Source organism: Pagrus pagrus (assembly GCF_965226575.1).
Source record: "Pagrus pagrus genome assembly, chromosome: 2".
Classification (NCBI taxonomy): Eukaryota; Metazoa; Chordata; class Actinopteri; order Spariformes; family Sparidae; genus Pagrus; species Pagrus pagrus.
This window is the reverse complement of record NC_140186.1, coordinates 34,118,976-34,135,943: the sequence shown is the minus strand read 5'-3', so window position 1 is coordinate 34,135,943 and position 16,968 is coordinate 34,118,976. Positions and strand designations below refer to the sequence as shown.

Here is a 16,968-nt window from a genome sequence, read left to right as displayed (position 1 = left end):
AGTAAAAAGGTGAATGTTTGAAAAAAAAAATGTTAATGAATGTCAGATTATCTCAGTATTTGATTTGTCCCCTTTTTGCTTTAATGACAGAATGAACTTGAGCTGCATGGACTCCACAAGTTAGTGTAAAACCTGTGACTCATGTCATCCCAGCATGATCTGACAGTGTTCCACAAAGTGCCCCCTTTAATGTTCAATGGGGTTTAGGTCAGGTGACTGTGGAGGAAAGTCCATGACGGTCAGGTCACCTTTAAAAAGTTATGATGACACACAATATTGACTATATGAAAATTCAGTACAAAACTAAATGTATGTATGTGGTGTATAGTTCAACTGGAATCTGATCATTAGTCAGATTTGATGAGATTCAATCCTATGATCCTATGTGAAACACAAAGAGTTAAATGGGCACTATGTAGGGTGATCTGGGACATTGGGTAATGTGGGACACATAAGCTCAAGTATTATAACTTTCTGTTTTAACAAAATGAAATCAACAGGACTTTTACTACAAGTTAAATATGGATGCCATGTGCATGAAATCACATGACTTTATGGAGGTGATGTCACAGAGCACTTGTTAATCACAAAGCATCCCAGGGAATTGCATGACAAGGTCATGAAAGATTAATCTCAAGGATATAAATCTCATCATAAATAAAAATGATCTGTTTAAGAAACAAAATATTCATTAAAATGTTGGAAATATGTTTTAGTTTTTATTTTCTAGTTGTCCCACTTTATCTAATGGGAATGAAAATATAGGACAGCATGGTTCAGGTAATCTGGGACAGTCATTTAGCCCTCATTCTACCAACAGACAACATACAAGGACTACAAGAAATGTTAACTTATTTCCTCCCAAATTTGTTATTAATAGTGTAATTATTGTCATCAAATTAAAAAATTATCATTTTAGGAAGGTACTGTTACTGTTGATTTGCTTATTGTGTAAAAGAAAACATACTGAGAGAATTTAAATGAAAATCCAAATTAATAATAAGGTTATCTAATTGTCTCTTGCGATTGCTTGATTTTTTGTGTGTGTTTTGAATGGTATGCGGCCCCAGGTTCAAGTCCTGGCCTGAGGTCCTTTGCTGCGTGTCGCTCCCCCTGTTTCCTGTATCTCTCAAGCTGTACTGTCAATAAAAAAGCTGTATAAAGGCCAAAAAATAAATAAATGAATAATCAGTTAATCTAATTGTTGCTTCCTATTGGTAGAATTTAAATAGATTATTTAAAATGTTATGAAATTGTATTGTTTTTTTGTGGCATCTGACGCTCTCTGTCCTGACTGAATGCGTTGACTATGTGCGTCTGTTGTCATGGAAACACATCATCTGTACTGGAAAGTTGTAAAGAAATAAACAGAGAAAAACACTTTCATGATCATTTATTCAGGCAAGAATATCACAAGTGTTATTGCTGTAGAGAAAATACTCATGTGATGGTATCAATAATGTTTTGAAGACTCTCTTTTGCCCTTTTAAATTACTGTAATTTTGTACAGAGAATGGCGAGCAGGTCGACGACCCTGACCGTAAACGCCTCACTCGAGATTCGCTGAGCCCGCCTTCCGGTCGCCTGCACTTCCTTGATTAGCTACAACTTCCTCCAATCAGCTACGGCGGAGCAGGTGTCGCTATGGTGACGGCGAAAACCGGCCATATGGTCACATGACTCATGACTGTCAGCTGACCACGTGCAGCAGAATGGAGGAGTTGTAAACATTCCTCTGTAACTATTCTCTGACTATTTACTCGGGACATTTCTTTTCATTGACATTGACTCTCTTTAGTGTGTTAATAGTCGTCAGGTTGGCGCCATTTTATGCACGCCCTCTAAAGAAGTCAGCTGAAGGAGCCCAAAACGTAAGAGAAAAGTACTTTCTTTAACAGTGGGGTCAGTATTTAATGGCGTTCTTGCCAAGTTTGCTACATTAAAATGTAACCGACGTAACACTGCGTTATAGCAGATGTCATGTTTCAGTGTGCTAGCATTAATTTCATCACTGTAGTTTGTTCTTTTATATTACGACACTCAAAAATACTAAAACAGCATCAGTGTAATAATGCTACATGACTAAATTTACAGTAATTGTACTACATGTGACGTTTTAACGCAGCCACAGTGCAGGCAATTCGTAACTCTTTGCTTTCGTGACTGAATAAACTGAATAAACAAGCTGACCTTAAAGGACAACACAGTTTCATACTGTTTTAATTTGTTTATATGTGGCGGACCCTGCCACCTTTCTAGCTCCAAACAGTGTTCTGGGGACCTTATTTTCTTCTGAGAACAGCTTGTTTATTCAGTTATAGAGAAATTAAATATGTCTGAGTTTGTATTATTACTTCATTAAAGGTACCTTATGTAAGAAATATAGTTGAAAACATTCAAAGCATCACTAAGATTATCAACAAATGATAAGGAAGAACAGTTTTGACGTCATGACGTCTGTGTATTTTGTCAAAGCACATTCAGAAAGCTAACCAGCTAGCCCCATTCCAGTCCAATACGCCAACACTTTCCCGGTGCTTTGAGCTCCCAGTCCGGGCCGCTAGCTGCACAGCTAAATGAGCTAACTAGCTAAAAGCAGCTTCAGTTGTTTTTCAACAGGTCACTAATTCTTACATCTTGCACCTTTTTAATATTGTAATTATGAAAAAAATACCTCTCTCTCTCTCTTTTTAAAAGTGTTGGGTAGGACAAATAGTCCAAACAAGGAACCAAGAAGAGGAAGTGCCTTACAGAAGAGATGTCCTCCTCCTCCACTACACCTTCTGTCCTCCTAAATACAGGGGTTCAGATGCCCCTCCTGGGTTTGGGGACCTATAAGTTGCGTGGTGCTGAAGATGTCTACCGGGCTGTGGATGCAGCACTGGCTGCTGGTTATCGGGCGTTTGACAGCGCAGCCGTCTACAGGAATGAGGCTGACTTGGGCCGAGCGCTGAAGGAGCTTCTGCCCAAACATGGCTTAACCCGAGAGGATGTGTTCATAACCAGGTGATACATACAGGCTGATGTGTCTTCCCGAAGAGCACATCACTGTGTACAATTCTTAATAACCCTCCTCTCTCTCCTGCAGTAAGCTGGGCCCTAAGGATCAGGGTGAGAAGGCCATGGAAGGAGCCCTCCACAGCCTGTCTCAGCTGGACTTGGGTTACATTGACCTCTACCTGATCCACTGGCCTGGCACACAGGGTCTGTTGGTGTCTGACCAGCGCAACCCAGGTAAAGATTCCAGATTGAGTCATGCTTTCCTTTAAAACATCACTTGAAGTAACTCTTTGCCATGGCCAGGTGTATCAAGTGTTTTATGAATAAATAAATACATTCAAGCCGTCTTCTCACTTTCCTCCTCCACTATGTACTTGAGTAACAATGATGACGAGGTCCTAATTAATATTTGATTCCAGGCAACAGAGCTCAGAGTTGGGCCACACTGGAGGAGCTGCATGCTCAGGGGAAGCTGAAGGCCATAGGAGTGTCCAACTACACACCAGCACACATAAGAGAGCTGATGAAGAGCTGCAAAATCCCTCCTGCAGTGTTACAGGTATAATGCATGAGAGTGAAAGGAGGATAGATAACATACTAATATACACAATAGTACACAAATCTATTAAAACAAGTCTTGTCTTGTCCTGTTTTGTTTTTTTCCTTCAGGTGGAGTTTCATCCTCGGTTTTGCCAGACAGAGCTGAGGAGTGTGTGTGAGGAGTATGGAGTGTGTTTTCAAGCCTACTCCTCCTTAGGGCGAGCAGAGCTGTTCACTGACCCTGTGGTCATGGAGGTGGCAAAGAATTGTGAACGCACACCCGCACAGGTAAACTCTCTAACAAAGCATCTTGACTAACGATTTTTTGGGTCATTCTTGCGAACACTCAGGTCTTTTGTTTTCCTGCAGGTCTTGTTGCGCTGGGCTGTGCAGCAGGATGTCCCAGTGCTTCCCAAGTCCTCAAGTCCAGACAGAATAAAGGACAACTCCAGGATTTTTAACTTCACACTCAGTGGTACAGACATGGACAGACTGTCAGCTTTGGACTGTGGGCACAAGTACTGCTGGGATCCATCCGAGGTGGCTTGATGGAGCACTAGCAGAAACAGACTTTGTCTACCATGCTGCTTGTTTAATGAACACTGTTTGAAGCTAAAAAGGTGGCAGGGTCCGCCACGTATAAACAAAGTAAACAGTATAGATTGTGCTGTCCTTTAATGTCAGTGTGTTTATTCAGTCATGAAAAGGAAGACCGTTTGTTTATTTAGTCTGTTTAGGCAGAAAAAAAGGCAATTCCAATCTTTCTTCTCACTAACATTTCTTCACCTAAACTACTGAGTGCTCCTATAAAGATCAGACTGTGTGTGTGTTTGCAGTCAGATATGCTTTCCCTGCTCCACAACACGCACACACACAGGGCTGAAAGCTATGTGGAGGCCAGCTTTTGTCCACTTGAAGGACGAAAATAGTCTCCGTCTTCCACACGTGGGGGCGCATGTGAGATGGTCATGTGCGCTGAGCACAACAACAACAAAGCCGTTCGGCCAATCCGGTTGCTCCGCTCGCACTCAGCCCTGCCTCGCGCCGCTCCGCTCTGCTGCAGTCGTGTTATTTGAGCGATAAACGCGTGAGGTCCGGCCGGGGGAACATGCCAGAGGTTGCGTCTGGAGCTACGGAGATGTCCCGGAAAAGAGGCGCTGAGCCCGGACCACTGCCTGAGCACGTCCCGGAGAGGAAGAAGGCCTGCTGGGGTATTCTGACCAGCCAAGGTCGGTGCACTGCCGTGCTGTGGTTAAAGCACACGCTGTTTATGATGCAGGTAGAAAAGATGGTCAGAACTCGAAAATATTGTGTAGTTGTAGGCCTATATATTCTAATAAAGTAGGCTACTGGAAGCGTGTAAATAACACCACATTGTTTAGTTATTGGCAGCTGTGTGGGCTGAAGCCTCCAGTGTGTCTGACATCTGATGCTGGGTCTGGGGGCTGCTGACAGCCTGATTCTTCACCAAGCTGAAAAAATAGAGTAAAGATCAGGCCTTTCAACTCTGTCAGAGCTGCTTCTGATATGTCCTGTCTGGCGTTACAGTATTAGAGCAATTGACGATGCACAGTGAAATGCTTTCTCTTTTGAATGGTCGTTCTTTCAAATTGAATTGGGTACTTTTTAATCATAACATTTATAGTTATTAAACTTTAGTAAATAGTTATTTCACTGTTAACAAAAATGAAATGCTTTATAAACCATTTATTAAGCAGTTGTTTATTGTAAAGTTGCAACTGATGTTCATAATACTTTACAATTGCTTAATAAAGTAAACAACATTTAATTGTTAACAGTAAAGTGACTATTAACTAAAGTTAAATTAAGTGTACATTTACCATTTATGAAAGATGGTTACTATTGAGCGTTAGGAATGCTAAAGGCATGTAATAAATGACTGAGCCCTCATAGTGTGAATCATGCTATGCATTGTTCTCGCCTAAAATAAAAACAGGTTTGTGAAACTTTTTCATTGTGTATTCAGGATGGTCTCGAACCAAAAGCTTAGTACTGGAATGGCATGGGTTCTTCTGACTGCTAATATCTGTGTAGCACTCCCCCTGATCATGTCACTTTCTGTTTCTCCTTGAGCATTTAAAGTCCACACTATCTGCAAGCACTATCTGTTGACCTAGTAGAATATCATGATTAACAGAGGCACACCTTGACCCTGCTGAAAGCTCTATAATAGCAATGTTGACTGCTTTTCACAATGTCTGACAAAGTTGTAACGCATCTTCGCAGATTAGATTGTGGTGGGGGTGCGGCCAATATATTTGATTCTCAAAAGTGTCCGCAGCAAATTTTCAGGAGTGCCTTGCCTGACAGGGGGCTCTGAATTGCCCTGCAGTGCTGTAAAAGTTAATTCCTGATGTATGATGTTTAATGAAATGTGGTCTGCAAAAAAGCAGATTAATAAGGTTATAATTATAGATTATTATAATATTCAGGATTTAAACTGGACTTGAATATCATAATATGGTCAGTTCAGGATTATTTATCTTAGACAGTGATACAGTTAAGAAGTAGCTAATTAGGATGCTTTCACATTCCTCATATCAGAAGTGGATAATAATGACAAAATCATATGTGACTTTTGGGCAATATCAAACCAATCCATCAGCCTGTATTCTTTACCTTTCTGCTGTAAAGGCTTGCAGCTCACATGTTCTGACCAAATTATTCATGAACAGTGAGAGAAAAGGTGTGGGGGTGGGTTAGAGACAGAAGCGTTCACTTGGAATAAGCAAAAGAGGAAAGTAAAGAAGATAAGGCTGGGCTTCATGCTGCTGGAGCCCATTTGTAGATTATATTCATGTATAACTTGGCACATGGTGTTAAGTGGGCCCTTACTGTCAGCTTGTACGGGAAAGTTAGTTGGTCTTCTTTGTGCAATCGTAGATCGGAACATTGGTACATTTTTTTTAAGAAGGCCATATTGCATGAACTGCCTCCACATTTGTGTCTCTACTGAATACCAGCAGCTGCAATCTTCAGTCTTGTGGACAAATCGTATATGTCAGTCCTCAAACCTGCACTGTCTTTGGTCAAAGTGCTTTTAAAGATTTTGCACCTTCCTCCTGGTGTAAGTTACAATAAGCATGGAAGATTATAAGAACAGGATTAAGGGCTATTTGAGCACTGAATGCACATGTCCTGTTACTGAACGCTGCTGAATTCATTGTCTTAATATAATTTGCTTCTCTGCTTATGTGATTTTTTTTTTTTATGCTGCTGTCCTAGCCAGGACCCCCTTGTATAAGAGATTCTGAATCTCATTGCTAATATTCCTGATAAAATAAAGGTAAAATAAATACAAACTAAAATAGAGTTTATTTTACAGTTTGTATCTGTCCATATAAAAGTGTAAACAGACTTGTGTTTCCAAGTGGTATTGTTGTCTGTGCTGCTGTTCCTAAACATCACATCACTTTCATTTTTAATCGAAGTAGCAACTACCAGGAACACAGGAAAAAACATGAGCTTATTTATGTATTTAGTCTATAATGGAGGCGTAAAAGCCAATAGAAATGGTGCAAGGCTGCCAGCCTGACTGGATCGCCAGTCAACCTTCATTTTCCCAGGAGATCTCTTACCTTGTGGTAAACAGGATTGCGTAACAAAAGCAAGGGAACCAATCTGAATGCAGATGGAGTCATTATTCTATAGCCATTAGTTTTGCATTCAACACTTACTTTCTAAGATACATTAAAGCAAATGACTTGTGTATTGCCAGTTTAGAAGAGCAGCCTGCTTCACAGGTTTAGCATTGCACTTGTATAACGTTGCTGCTGTCATGATGCAGTTTAAGACAGAACCAGAGATCTTCTGTCTTTGTTCCACTTTCTTCTTCCTTACCCACAATCCAATTTGGGAAATTGGGGTGTGCAATTCTAGTAGCGTTTTTTGGCCTACAGCATAGGGTTTAGGGTGCCAATCATGAATTGCAATGTCCCTGGTTTGAGTCAAGCTAGGAGCCTTTGTTGCATGTTACACCCTGTCACTCTTTCCCTCACTCCTCTTTATTGTCAGCTCTAATACAGTTGTGAAAATGCCCTCCAAAAATACAATATCTCTAACACTGATCAGCTCTGAATTGTGCTTATTTTCACAACATAACTACATAATATAATAATAACTACAACAGATTCAAAGGGTGTAAAATACTTGCAGGTATACATGTGGGTTGAGAGTTTTAAAAGGTGGAGAGCAAACATCCCCTTGGTGCAGTAAATACATGTCAGGCTCAATCTATTGTTAGTTGGCATTTTCTAAAATATAGCCCAATAACCAATATTGAATTTTCCCTACATAAACATTATTAACCAGAATGGCACTCAAAAGGGAGCATACCTCCACCAAGGCCCAACAGTCCCCTTTAATTCAATCAGTACAAAATCAGATAAAACATGTTTAAATCTGTTAAATCCAGATTTGTATTGGGATCTGCGTCAAATTGTAGTCATTCATAGAAACCAACTTCTTAAATACACCAGATTTGTTGCATTATTCCATGCATTATTCCCTGAGAATTACATGAAACTGTAAAAACAAAATTAATTAAAAAAAAACGCCAGATCTGACAATGATAAAGAAAGTGAGAAAACATTCCTAGATCCATCTATTTCTCCGAATCTTTCTCTGAATCTGGTCTATTCTGGGCCGAGACCCATTCTCCATCCGAGCTTGGTGGAAATCCGTTCAGTAGTTTTTCATGGACACAAGGGAACACATGACTTTCTCTGTTGAGGTAATAAGGATCCCTTAAATTAGTTTTTTTGAAGAATTGTATGTACCATGTTGAGTTTAGTAAGAGCAATGCAGACTGATGTAAAACAAAGCAAATTGAAGGACACAGTAGTTGACGTTTGAGGTAAAAAAGGGAGAAACTTTTCTGTGGCCATCAGTGTTGTTGTTGTTCATGACCTTTCCAAAATGGCTGCCGGCATGTACCATCCAGAGGAGGCCGAGGACGCCAAGGACCTCACAGACCATCTAAATATGGCATCCTGCCTCTATAACTGTACACTCTCAGCAGATTAGATGAGCATGAGAAGGCTTTCTAACATGTTCTCCCTGGTAGCTTATAGCAGAGTCAGTGACTAACAGATAGGTTAGCCTGTTAGGTTTAATCTCAATACACTGATAATATTGTTCTCCCTGCGGCAGAGGCAGTCAGTCAGTTATCCAGCTACTTGCTCAGTTAGCTAGTAAGCTAGCTAGTAGCTATTTATAGCATTTGCAGTGTGTTGTCAGTGTGGCTGCTGAGGTGGTCTCTGACAGACGTAGGGACAGCAGAGGGTGTGGAGGTCCTCTTACTTCCACTTCAATCAAAATGTCTTATACTTACCAGTGGCTGGATGTGCCATGGGGAGACGGAGATATGGGTATGTTATAGATAAGACGGTGTGTGTCTCTGTGGTGTATACTGAGATGCAGCTACTGCTGCCACAGAAGCTCATAACACTAAATATAACCACAAGGAGCAATGCTGAAGGTCTGCCACAGATTCTGTTTTGAGCACATACTTTCCTTTAAGTAAAAAAGAGTGTGGCTACAGCTACTACAAGTAAATACTAGATTATTTTACTTCTTTACTTACTACTAGCTAATATATGTACAATTGAATGTGATGAAAGCATCTCTCTGTTTTGACTTATAGAAAAATAAGAAAATCCAGGTGAAAATGAGTTCACTCTGTGTTTTGCTCTCAGCCCATTCATCTCAGTGTTAGGATGCCCATAGCTGTTTGCCACACTGTCTTATTTGATAATACTCCTGGGTGTCTGAACTGTTCACACATGATTCATAGCAGTTGTTATGCCAGAACAAAATTGACTGTTCTTTTGTCTCTCTCTCTTTTTGTCTTTGTCTATATGTGTGCGTTCGTGTGGTGTCCAGGGTCCTGGGCAGATCGCTCCCCTCTCCATGAAGCAGCTTCCCAGGGTCGACTGCTTGCCCTGCGCACCCTGCTGGCCCAGGTAAGGCCCCAATATACTCTGATCTTTTTTGCTTCTTTTTTGGCCTTTTCAGCACAAATGTCAGCACATTCACAGTGTACGCTGCTGGTTGCCATCCATGTTTGTTTATGGTACGAGAACAAATGACGGTGTATTGTCCAGTGTATTTTCTCAGTCGCAACTTTTGTGCTCCTAGCTGACAAAGAAGAATGTCAAAGAATAAAAAAATCAGTGCAAGTTGGTAGAAATGTTATGTTCACCTTTGTACCAAGCTGTATGCTTTATGCTTAAGTGATGTTTCCTCTGACTTCTTAAGTTGAAAGTGAAGCGCACCATTACATAAATATGACACCAGCTCAATCCATTCATCAGCACCAGGTATTTCTGGCCTACTTCCTCCATCAGGTCCATCAGCTTTGAACTGATAATAATCTTGGTTTGAAAGCTCGTTTCCAGGATGCTATAACTCCAAAATATAATGAAAGCTGGAGACCATCTTGTGATGGGATCACACCAGCCACGACACTTGTCAACATGTTGAAATTCTGACCCATGACTAGTCAGTAGTCATTACTACATTGTTTCATGAGTTAACAGACATATAAACACAAGTATCTAAACAGCTTCTGTGGTTGTTCCTGGCTGCTAGAATGGGTGGAGCAAGCTGTGTGCTTCTTAAACAACTAAAGTCATAATGTTGTGTACTTTTCTTTTAAGGGATATCATGCCAACATCTTCACCATTGACTATGTGACCCCTCTCCATGAAGCCTGCCTGTCAGGACATGTAGCTTGTGTCAGAGCATTAATAAATGCTGGAGCTAATGTAAGTATGCTGCTTATCACCACCTTTATTACATGTCAACTGCGTGTGCGTGTTTAAACAGCTGCTGACAGTGTCTCTTGAATTTATACGCAAATATGTGTGTGTGTTAGTAGAAACACTGACTGTATTGTGTCTCTCACCTGTATGTTCGTGTGCCTAGGTGAATGCTGCTACCATTGATGGTGTCACTCCTCTGTACAACTGTTGTGCCTCTGCGAGCAACAGTTGTTTGGAACTGCTGCTGCAGAATGGAGCACACACACACACGCCACACACACACTTCCCCTCGGCCCTGCACGAAGCCTGCAAGAGAGGTAAAGACTGTACACAGAGCAGGAACCTTGTATGTAGTATATGATGTCTGTCTCTTATGCACAATATCTCAAACATCACATCACCAGAATTGGTGGACTTTGGCTGAATGACTCAACTCACATCTGCATGTTAGTGTTGTCAGCTGGAAATGATCTGCTGAAGGCTGCGCCACTATGTATGGTTCAAGTTGTAATGTTTAACTACAGTTGCAAGGTCAAGTCCTGGTGAAAACATCATAACAGAGAGCACGAAGGCACTGCTTACTAAGATGTTACATTGAAACCAGCAGGGTATAAACTACACTATACAACCACACTTCAGTTCAAACATCTTACTTAAACATTTTTTTATTAATGTCTCTCTCTCTCTCTGTGTGTGTGTGTGTGTGTGTGTGCGTGCGCGCAGGTAGTAGCCAGTGTGTAGAGTCCCTGCTGTCTCATGGAGCTGATCCAGACTATGAAGTGTCCCACTTGGGCTCTCCTCTCTACATGAGCTGTCTCCACCAACACACAGCCTGCTCAAAGATTCTGCTGCACAGAGGTAATGCAACTGTCTCCCATTTTAACTTGTAGCACACCTGTGTTACCTCCTGTACTGGGAGCAGGTGCCCACAGTTTAATCTGATTCGCCATTGTTTTGACCTCTCTGGTCCAGAAAGTTAGCAGTTTTAGCCAGAATTCTCAAAGCTTTGTAGAGTTCATGCTGTAAAGTGGGCCAGTCTGCACCACTAAATCCTTTCAATTAAATGTTTTGATTCAGTGTTACGGATTGATTTTGAATATTTGAAATAATAATAATATTAATAATAAACTTTATTTATATAGCACTTTTTAAAAACACAGTTTACAAAGTGCTTTGACAAAACAAAACAAAATTGTAGTGGACAAACGAAATAAATGGCATTTATAGTTAGGCAATTTGAAAGAAATAACTGGAGAACAGAAGTAATGAAAGAAAATGAATGAAATAAACAAAATAAATAAATGGAAATAAATCAAATAGGTAAAATAAACAAAACAAATAAATGAATATCATAAACTCAAACAGTAGGAGCAAAAGCAAAAGGACGACATCACATAAAGGCAAGTCTATACAAATGGGTTTTAAGAAGTGATTTAAAAGAGGTTACCGATCCTGGGTGCCTTATCTCCTCAGGCAGGGCGTTCCAAAGCCGAGGGGCCCTGATGGCGAAGGCACGATCACCTTTGGTTTTTAGACTCGACTTTATAACAGTTAGAAGGGCCCCGCCCGAGGATCTAAGGCTGCGAGCTGGCTCATAGGGAATTAAAATGTCTGCTATATAGGTCAGAGCCAGGCCCACGAATGCTTTAAAAGTGATCTGAAAATCTTAAAATCAATTCTAAAACGGACAGGGAGCCAATGAAGGGAAGTTACGACTGGGGTAATGTGATGTCGTCTGTTAAAACCAGTTAGAAGCCTAATGGTTTCAGTAGTCATTTTCCACAGAATCAATGAACCAGTACCAGCTGTGCTTCCTTGCTCTCTCTTCTCTCCCAAAGTGGGTTGACACACACTGCTGCAGTGTCAACGTAGCCCTCACTCACAGTACTTGTCTCATTTGCTCACAGTGTTAGCTCATTAAAGATGGAAAGTCCAGAGTCTCCGTGCTTGGTTTTGATTGACAAAGAAAACAGCAGGAATGCTGTTTGGAAATACTTAGCATTTGAGACAAATGAACAAGGAAAGGCAAAAGATGCAAGCATGTCCATATGCAAGTGATGCTACAGAGCAGTGCTATGTAAACATGCTAACACAACAAGTTTAGCGAAGCACCCGAGGGACAGACACACCAACATTTAAAAAAAAAACCTTTTCAGCATCACTCAAGAATTAAATAAAATGACCCAGTACACTGTTGCTGATCATTGTGTGGTCCTGCTGTTGGCCTTACAGTCATTCCCCTCAGAGCTGTCAGGCCTGAGTCTCAGACAGCAGAGCTTCAGTTGATGGGAAACAGACTACAAACAGAAGTAAATCAACTTAGAAGCCGTTGTGCTTTACACACAGCACACAAGACATCTTACATTTATCTTTAAATGTTGCATACATTTTCGCTGTGTATATCGAACATCAATATTTTTCAAGGTATTGTATCAAAGTTAGAATTTCCAGTATTGTGGCAACACTAAAGTGTTGATATAGAAAGTACTGCTTAAAGATACAGTGAGTGGGACATAGTGTCATCTAGTGGTTCAAGAGATTCAAGATTCAAAGTGTTTATTGTCATATGCACAGTAAGGAAACATGTTTCTCTGTACAATGAAATTCTTCCTTTGCTGTCCAAAGAATGCCAACAATGTAAAAAGAAATATATACAACAAAAATATACAAAATAAAGCAGTTTTTACAAGGCACATGTGATAAACAAAGAAAAAAACAACAACAATAATAATAATAATAATAAACGAGTGCAAATCTGAGCCGTGCAATTATGCATGTGCAAAATGTAAACAGTTATATGAGGTAGAATTTTTTAACCTGGTTGTAAACTCCTATCCGCTGTTTAGGAGTCTGATGGCAGTGGGAAAGAAAGAGTTCTTTAGTCTGGTGGTCTTGGATTTAACACTTCTGTACCTCCGGCCTGAGGGTAGAAGTGTGAACAGTCCGTGCTGGGGGTGGGTGGGGTCTTTGAGGATGGAGGCAGCTCTCCTGTGGACTCTGCGGTGGTAGATGCTCTGCAGAGAGGGCAGTGGAGTCCTGGTGATCTTCTCAGCAGTCTTTACCACTCTCTGCAGGTGTTTGCAGTCCATAGCAGAAGTGCTGCTGTACCACACGGTGATACAGCTGGTCAAGATGCTCTCAACAATGCAGCTGTAGAAGTTGCTGAGGATCCCAGGCGAAATGCCAAACTTCCTCAGCCTCCTCAGAAAATACAGCCGCTGTTGGGCCCTCTTTACCAGCTGTGTGGTGTTGAGTGACCAAGTGAGGTCTTCACTGATGTACAGTGGTCGATGAGGTCTTCTCTTTTTCCTCGTATCCACTATTATCTCCTTCATCTTGTCCGTGTTGAGGGTGAGGTTGTTGTCCTCACACCATGACACCAGACTGGCCACCTCCCTCCTGTAGGCCGCTTTGTCCCCACCAGTGATGCATCCTATCACTGCGGTGTCGTCCGCGTTCTTGAGGATGATGTTCTCCTTGTGGGAGGTGACACAGTCGTAGGTGAACAGGGTGTAGAGGATGGGGCTGAGGACGCACCCCTGTGGAGTGCCAATATATGTAATAATGCTGGCTGAAGTCCTATTACCAATCCTGACAGACTGGGGCCTGCCAGTCAAAAAGTCTAGGAGCCAGTCACAGAGGGTGGGGTGCAGACCAAGTGTAGACAGTTTGTGGGTGAGTTTGTAGGTGATGACTATATTGAAGGTGGAGTCTTTATTTTCCAGGTGGGAGAGGGAATAGTGGAGAACAGCAGCGATAGCGTCTGAGGTGGACCTGTTGGGCCGGTAGGCATACTGCAGGGGGTCCAGGGGGTCTGGTGTGCTGCTCTGAATGTGGGTCGGCACCACTCTCTCTAAACACTTCATGATGATTGGAGTGAGTGCTACTGGTCTGTAATCATTCAGGCAGGTGGGTGGGCTCTTCTTGGGAAGGGGGACGATGGTTGTGGTCTTGAAGCAGTAAGGAACGGTGCTGTGGCTGAGGGAAAGGTTGAAGATGGAGGTGAGAACATCAGCCAGCTCGTTGGCACATGCTCTGAGAGCCCGCCCAGGGATGTTGTCTGGTCCAGCTGCCTTGTGGAGGTTGATCTTCCTCAGGACTTTGTGTACCTGGCCTGATGAGACGGTTGGTGGAGCGGGGGGTCTGTGATGTGCTGCAGGCCTTGCCACATCCGCCCAGAGTCAGCAGAGGAATAGAAGCCGTCCAGCTTCTCTCTGTACTGCCTTTTGGCTGCTGTGATGTCTTTATTCAGTCCAAACTTCGCAGCTTTGTACTCATTGCCTGACCTAAATGCAAGAGAGCGAGCACGCAGCATGTGATGTACCTGACTGTTTATACAGGGCTTCTGGTAGGGAAACTTTTTGACTTGTATGGTGGGCACTATGTTGTCGACACAAGTGCTAATAGTGGTAAGGTTGCAGATTACAACCAACTATATACCCCTCTACTCACCTTCCTCTTCCAAAGCCTGTATGTGAACCTGTGGTGTCCATGAAACATGCAGTTATTGCAAAAGGCCCTCTCTAGAGTCAGTGTTTGGTTTGTCTGTTCTGGGCTAGTGTACTCCCTCTGTAGATATAAAAGGCTCATTCTTAGACAGCGAAAACACAATGATGCTTAGTTTCAGCTGGTTTAAATACATGAAAACATAATTATGAGTATTATATTCCATTCCTGTCAATAGATCTAACTAAATCCTACACACTGGACCTTTAGTGTAGCCTCACATTAATACTAATCTGGTGGTTTTCCTGACCATCAAAAATCATCCCTGGATTCTTCTCATTCTATTCCAGATTATTGCAGAGATTCCAAAACTCATGGCCAGTTGTGTGGAAGTCTTTTGGATTGTGACCCCTTTAAATCAAGCTATGTTTATTTGTGAACACTCATCACAGGTTGTGATCAGGTCAACCACAGAGCATGCTTTTTCCTTCAGGGGTTGTGTCATTTGATGAATTTTTAGAGGCCTGAAGAGATGAAAGTATACAGTTATTAACTATGTATCCCTGTAATCATCTTGTGACCTCTCAGGAGTATTTAAGCACCCCATTGTTGACTGTGGCCCCTAGGTTGGGGAGCACTACTCTAGGCTGTCCACTGTGATGTTTCATCATATTCCTCTGAACTCTGTGCTGTGGTATAAAGGGTGCAATTATGTTTGTTCCACTGAAAAGAGATCACATTCTGTGATAGTTCTTTGATTTTCTATCTACACTATGACTACATTTATATTCAATCTAATTTATTACATTTCCCTCTCCTCTGCTCCTGCCCTGTCCTCTCTCCTCGTCTTCTCTAGGAGCCAATGTCAATGCAGGCAGAGGAGGTGACAGTCCTCTGCATGCAGCTGTCAGACAGGACAGTGCAGATCAGGTGTCAGTGTTACTTGACTATGGAGCTGATGTCAACATCAGAGACAGTAACAATCAGCGCCCTTTGGAGCTAGCCCCTCCTGGTGGAAAAACACAGCAGCTGCTACAGACATTTGAAGGTACTGCAATATTCTCTACTGTTGTGATTCTTAATGTGGATGGATGCATGGAGCCACTGGAAGCTTTATCAAACAGTCAAAGGAAATTACTCTGTCTTTCTGTAGTTTCTCCGAGGAGTCTCTGTCAGTTGTGTCGTATCCAGATCAGGAATCTGATTGGTCGATCCAGACTGAAGCTGCTCCCCGTCCTTCCTCTCCCTTCCCTGCTCACTAACTATCTGGAGCACACGTAGGATGATGGGCACACATGCAGCATGCCAGTGAATTCAGATGCCATTATTTCAACATTTTGAATTTGGATGTGCCAAATTAAATACATTTCATGTTAACATATCACCATGGTTTGAACTGTATGGTCGAGTTTGTCTACTACAACATCACTGCATCAAAATACACTCAAGAATTTCACACTGTACAAAGTACAGCCCTGATTTAAAATGTTTGGACGCTGTGTAATAATCAAGTGTGATAATTAGCTAATGCATTTTGGCAGAATTGAAAACAAGGACAAGGACAATATATTTAATGTAATGTGTAATACTCCAAGAACACCTGTTTGGAACATTCCACAGGTAAACAGGTTGATTGGTAACAGGTGAGAGTATCATGATTGGGTGTGAAAGGAGCGTCCTCTGAAGGCTCAGTTGTTCACAGGCAAGCATGGGGCTGGGGAACACTTACTGATTTATGTTTTACTCAGCATCCAAACTGTTTTGGAATCAGCGTTGTACATTGTTTTTGTTTTGGCATAACTAGCACAGTCTCTGTAAACCTTATGTTTATTCAATGGCATTCAGTGCTTCCTCTCAGATGATTGTCTGGGTGATAATGATAGCTGATCCACACATTGAACAAATTTTGTTGGTTAAGCACAAAATGTAATTTTGTAAATATTGAAATGTATTTTCCATTGGCATGTGCTGGCTTTCAACTATTTGTATGTATATGTAAATACCAATAAATGATCCACAACATGACCTCAGTGACCTGTCCAATTCACCCACAGCTGTTAGCCTGGAGGAGGGTTACATTGTGAAACTGGTACTCTGCATTTAACCCATCCTGAGGGAGGAGTGGGCAACTCCAGACGCCACTCCTGTACCTTGGTCGAGGGCACTGACTGGAGATTTAACCTGGTGTGCGTGTTTT

At 41.7% G+C, this 16,968-nt stretch overlaps 2 protein-coding genes across 2 annotated transcripts; both read left to right on the top strand.

Moving 5' to 3' along the window:
- The first annotated feature begins 1,467 nt into the window (after positions 1-1,467).
- LOC311263813 (glyoxal reductase-like) lies at positions 1,468-4,213 on the top strand. Its single transcript, XM_084364134.1, has 6 exons — positions 1,468-1,871; positions 2,698-3,006; positions 3,089-3,234; positions 3,420-3,559; positions 3,670-3,828; positions 3,910-4,213. The coding sequence occupies exons 2-6, from the start codon at positions 2,759-2,761 to the stop codon at positions 4,087-4,089; spliced, it is 873 nt and encodes a 290-aa protein (XP_084220260.1). The 5' UTR covers positions 1,468-1,871; positions 2,698-2,758; the 3' UTR covers positions 4,090-4,213.
- A 265-nt stretch (positions 4,214-4,478) lies between these two features.
- asb5b (ankyrin repeat and SOCS box containing 5b) lies at positions 4,479-16,796 on the top strand. Its single transcript, XM_084364144.1, is given in 8 exon segments — positions 4,479-4,598; positions 4,604-4,769; positions 9,445-9,524; positions 10,221-10,328; positions 10,489-10,642; positions 11,049-11,183; positions 15,628-15,819; positions 15,925-16,796. Coding segments are annotated over 8 exon segments (1,059 nt in total). The 5' UTR covers positions 4,479-4,502; the 3' UTR covers positions 16,053-16,796.
- The last annotated feature ends 172 nt before the right edge of the window (positions 16,797-16,968 follow it).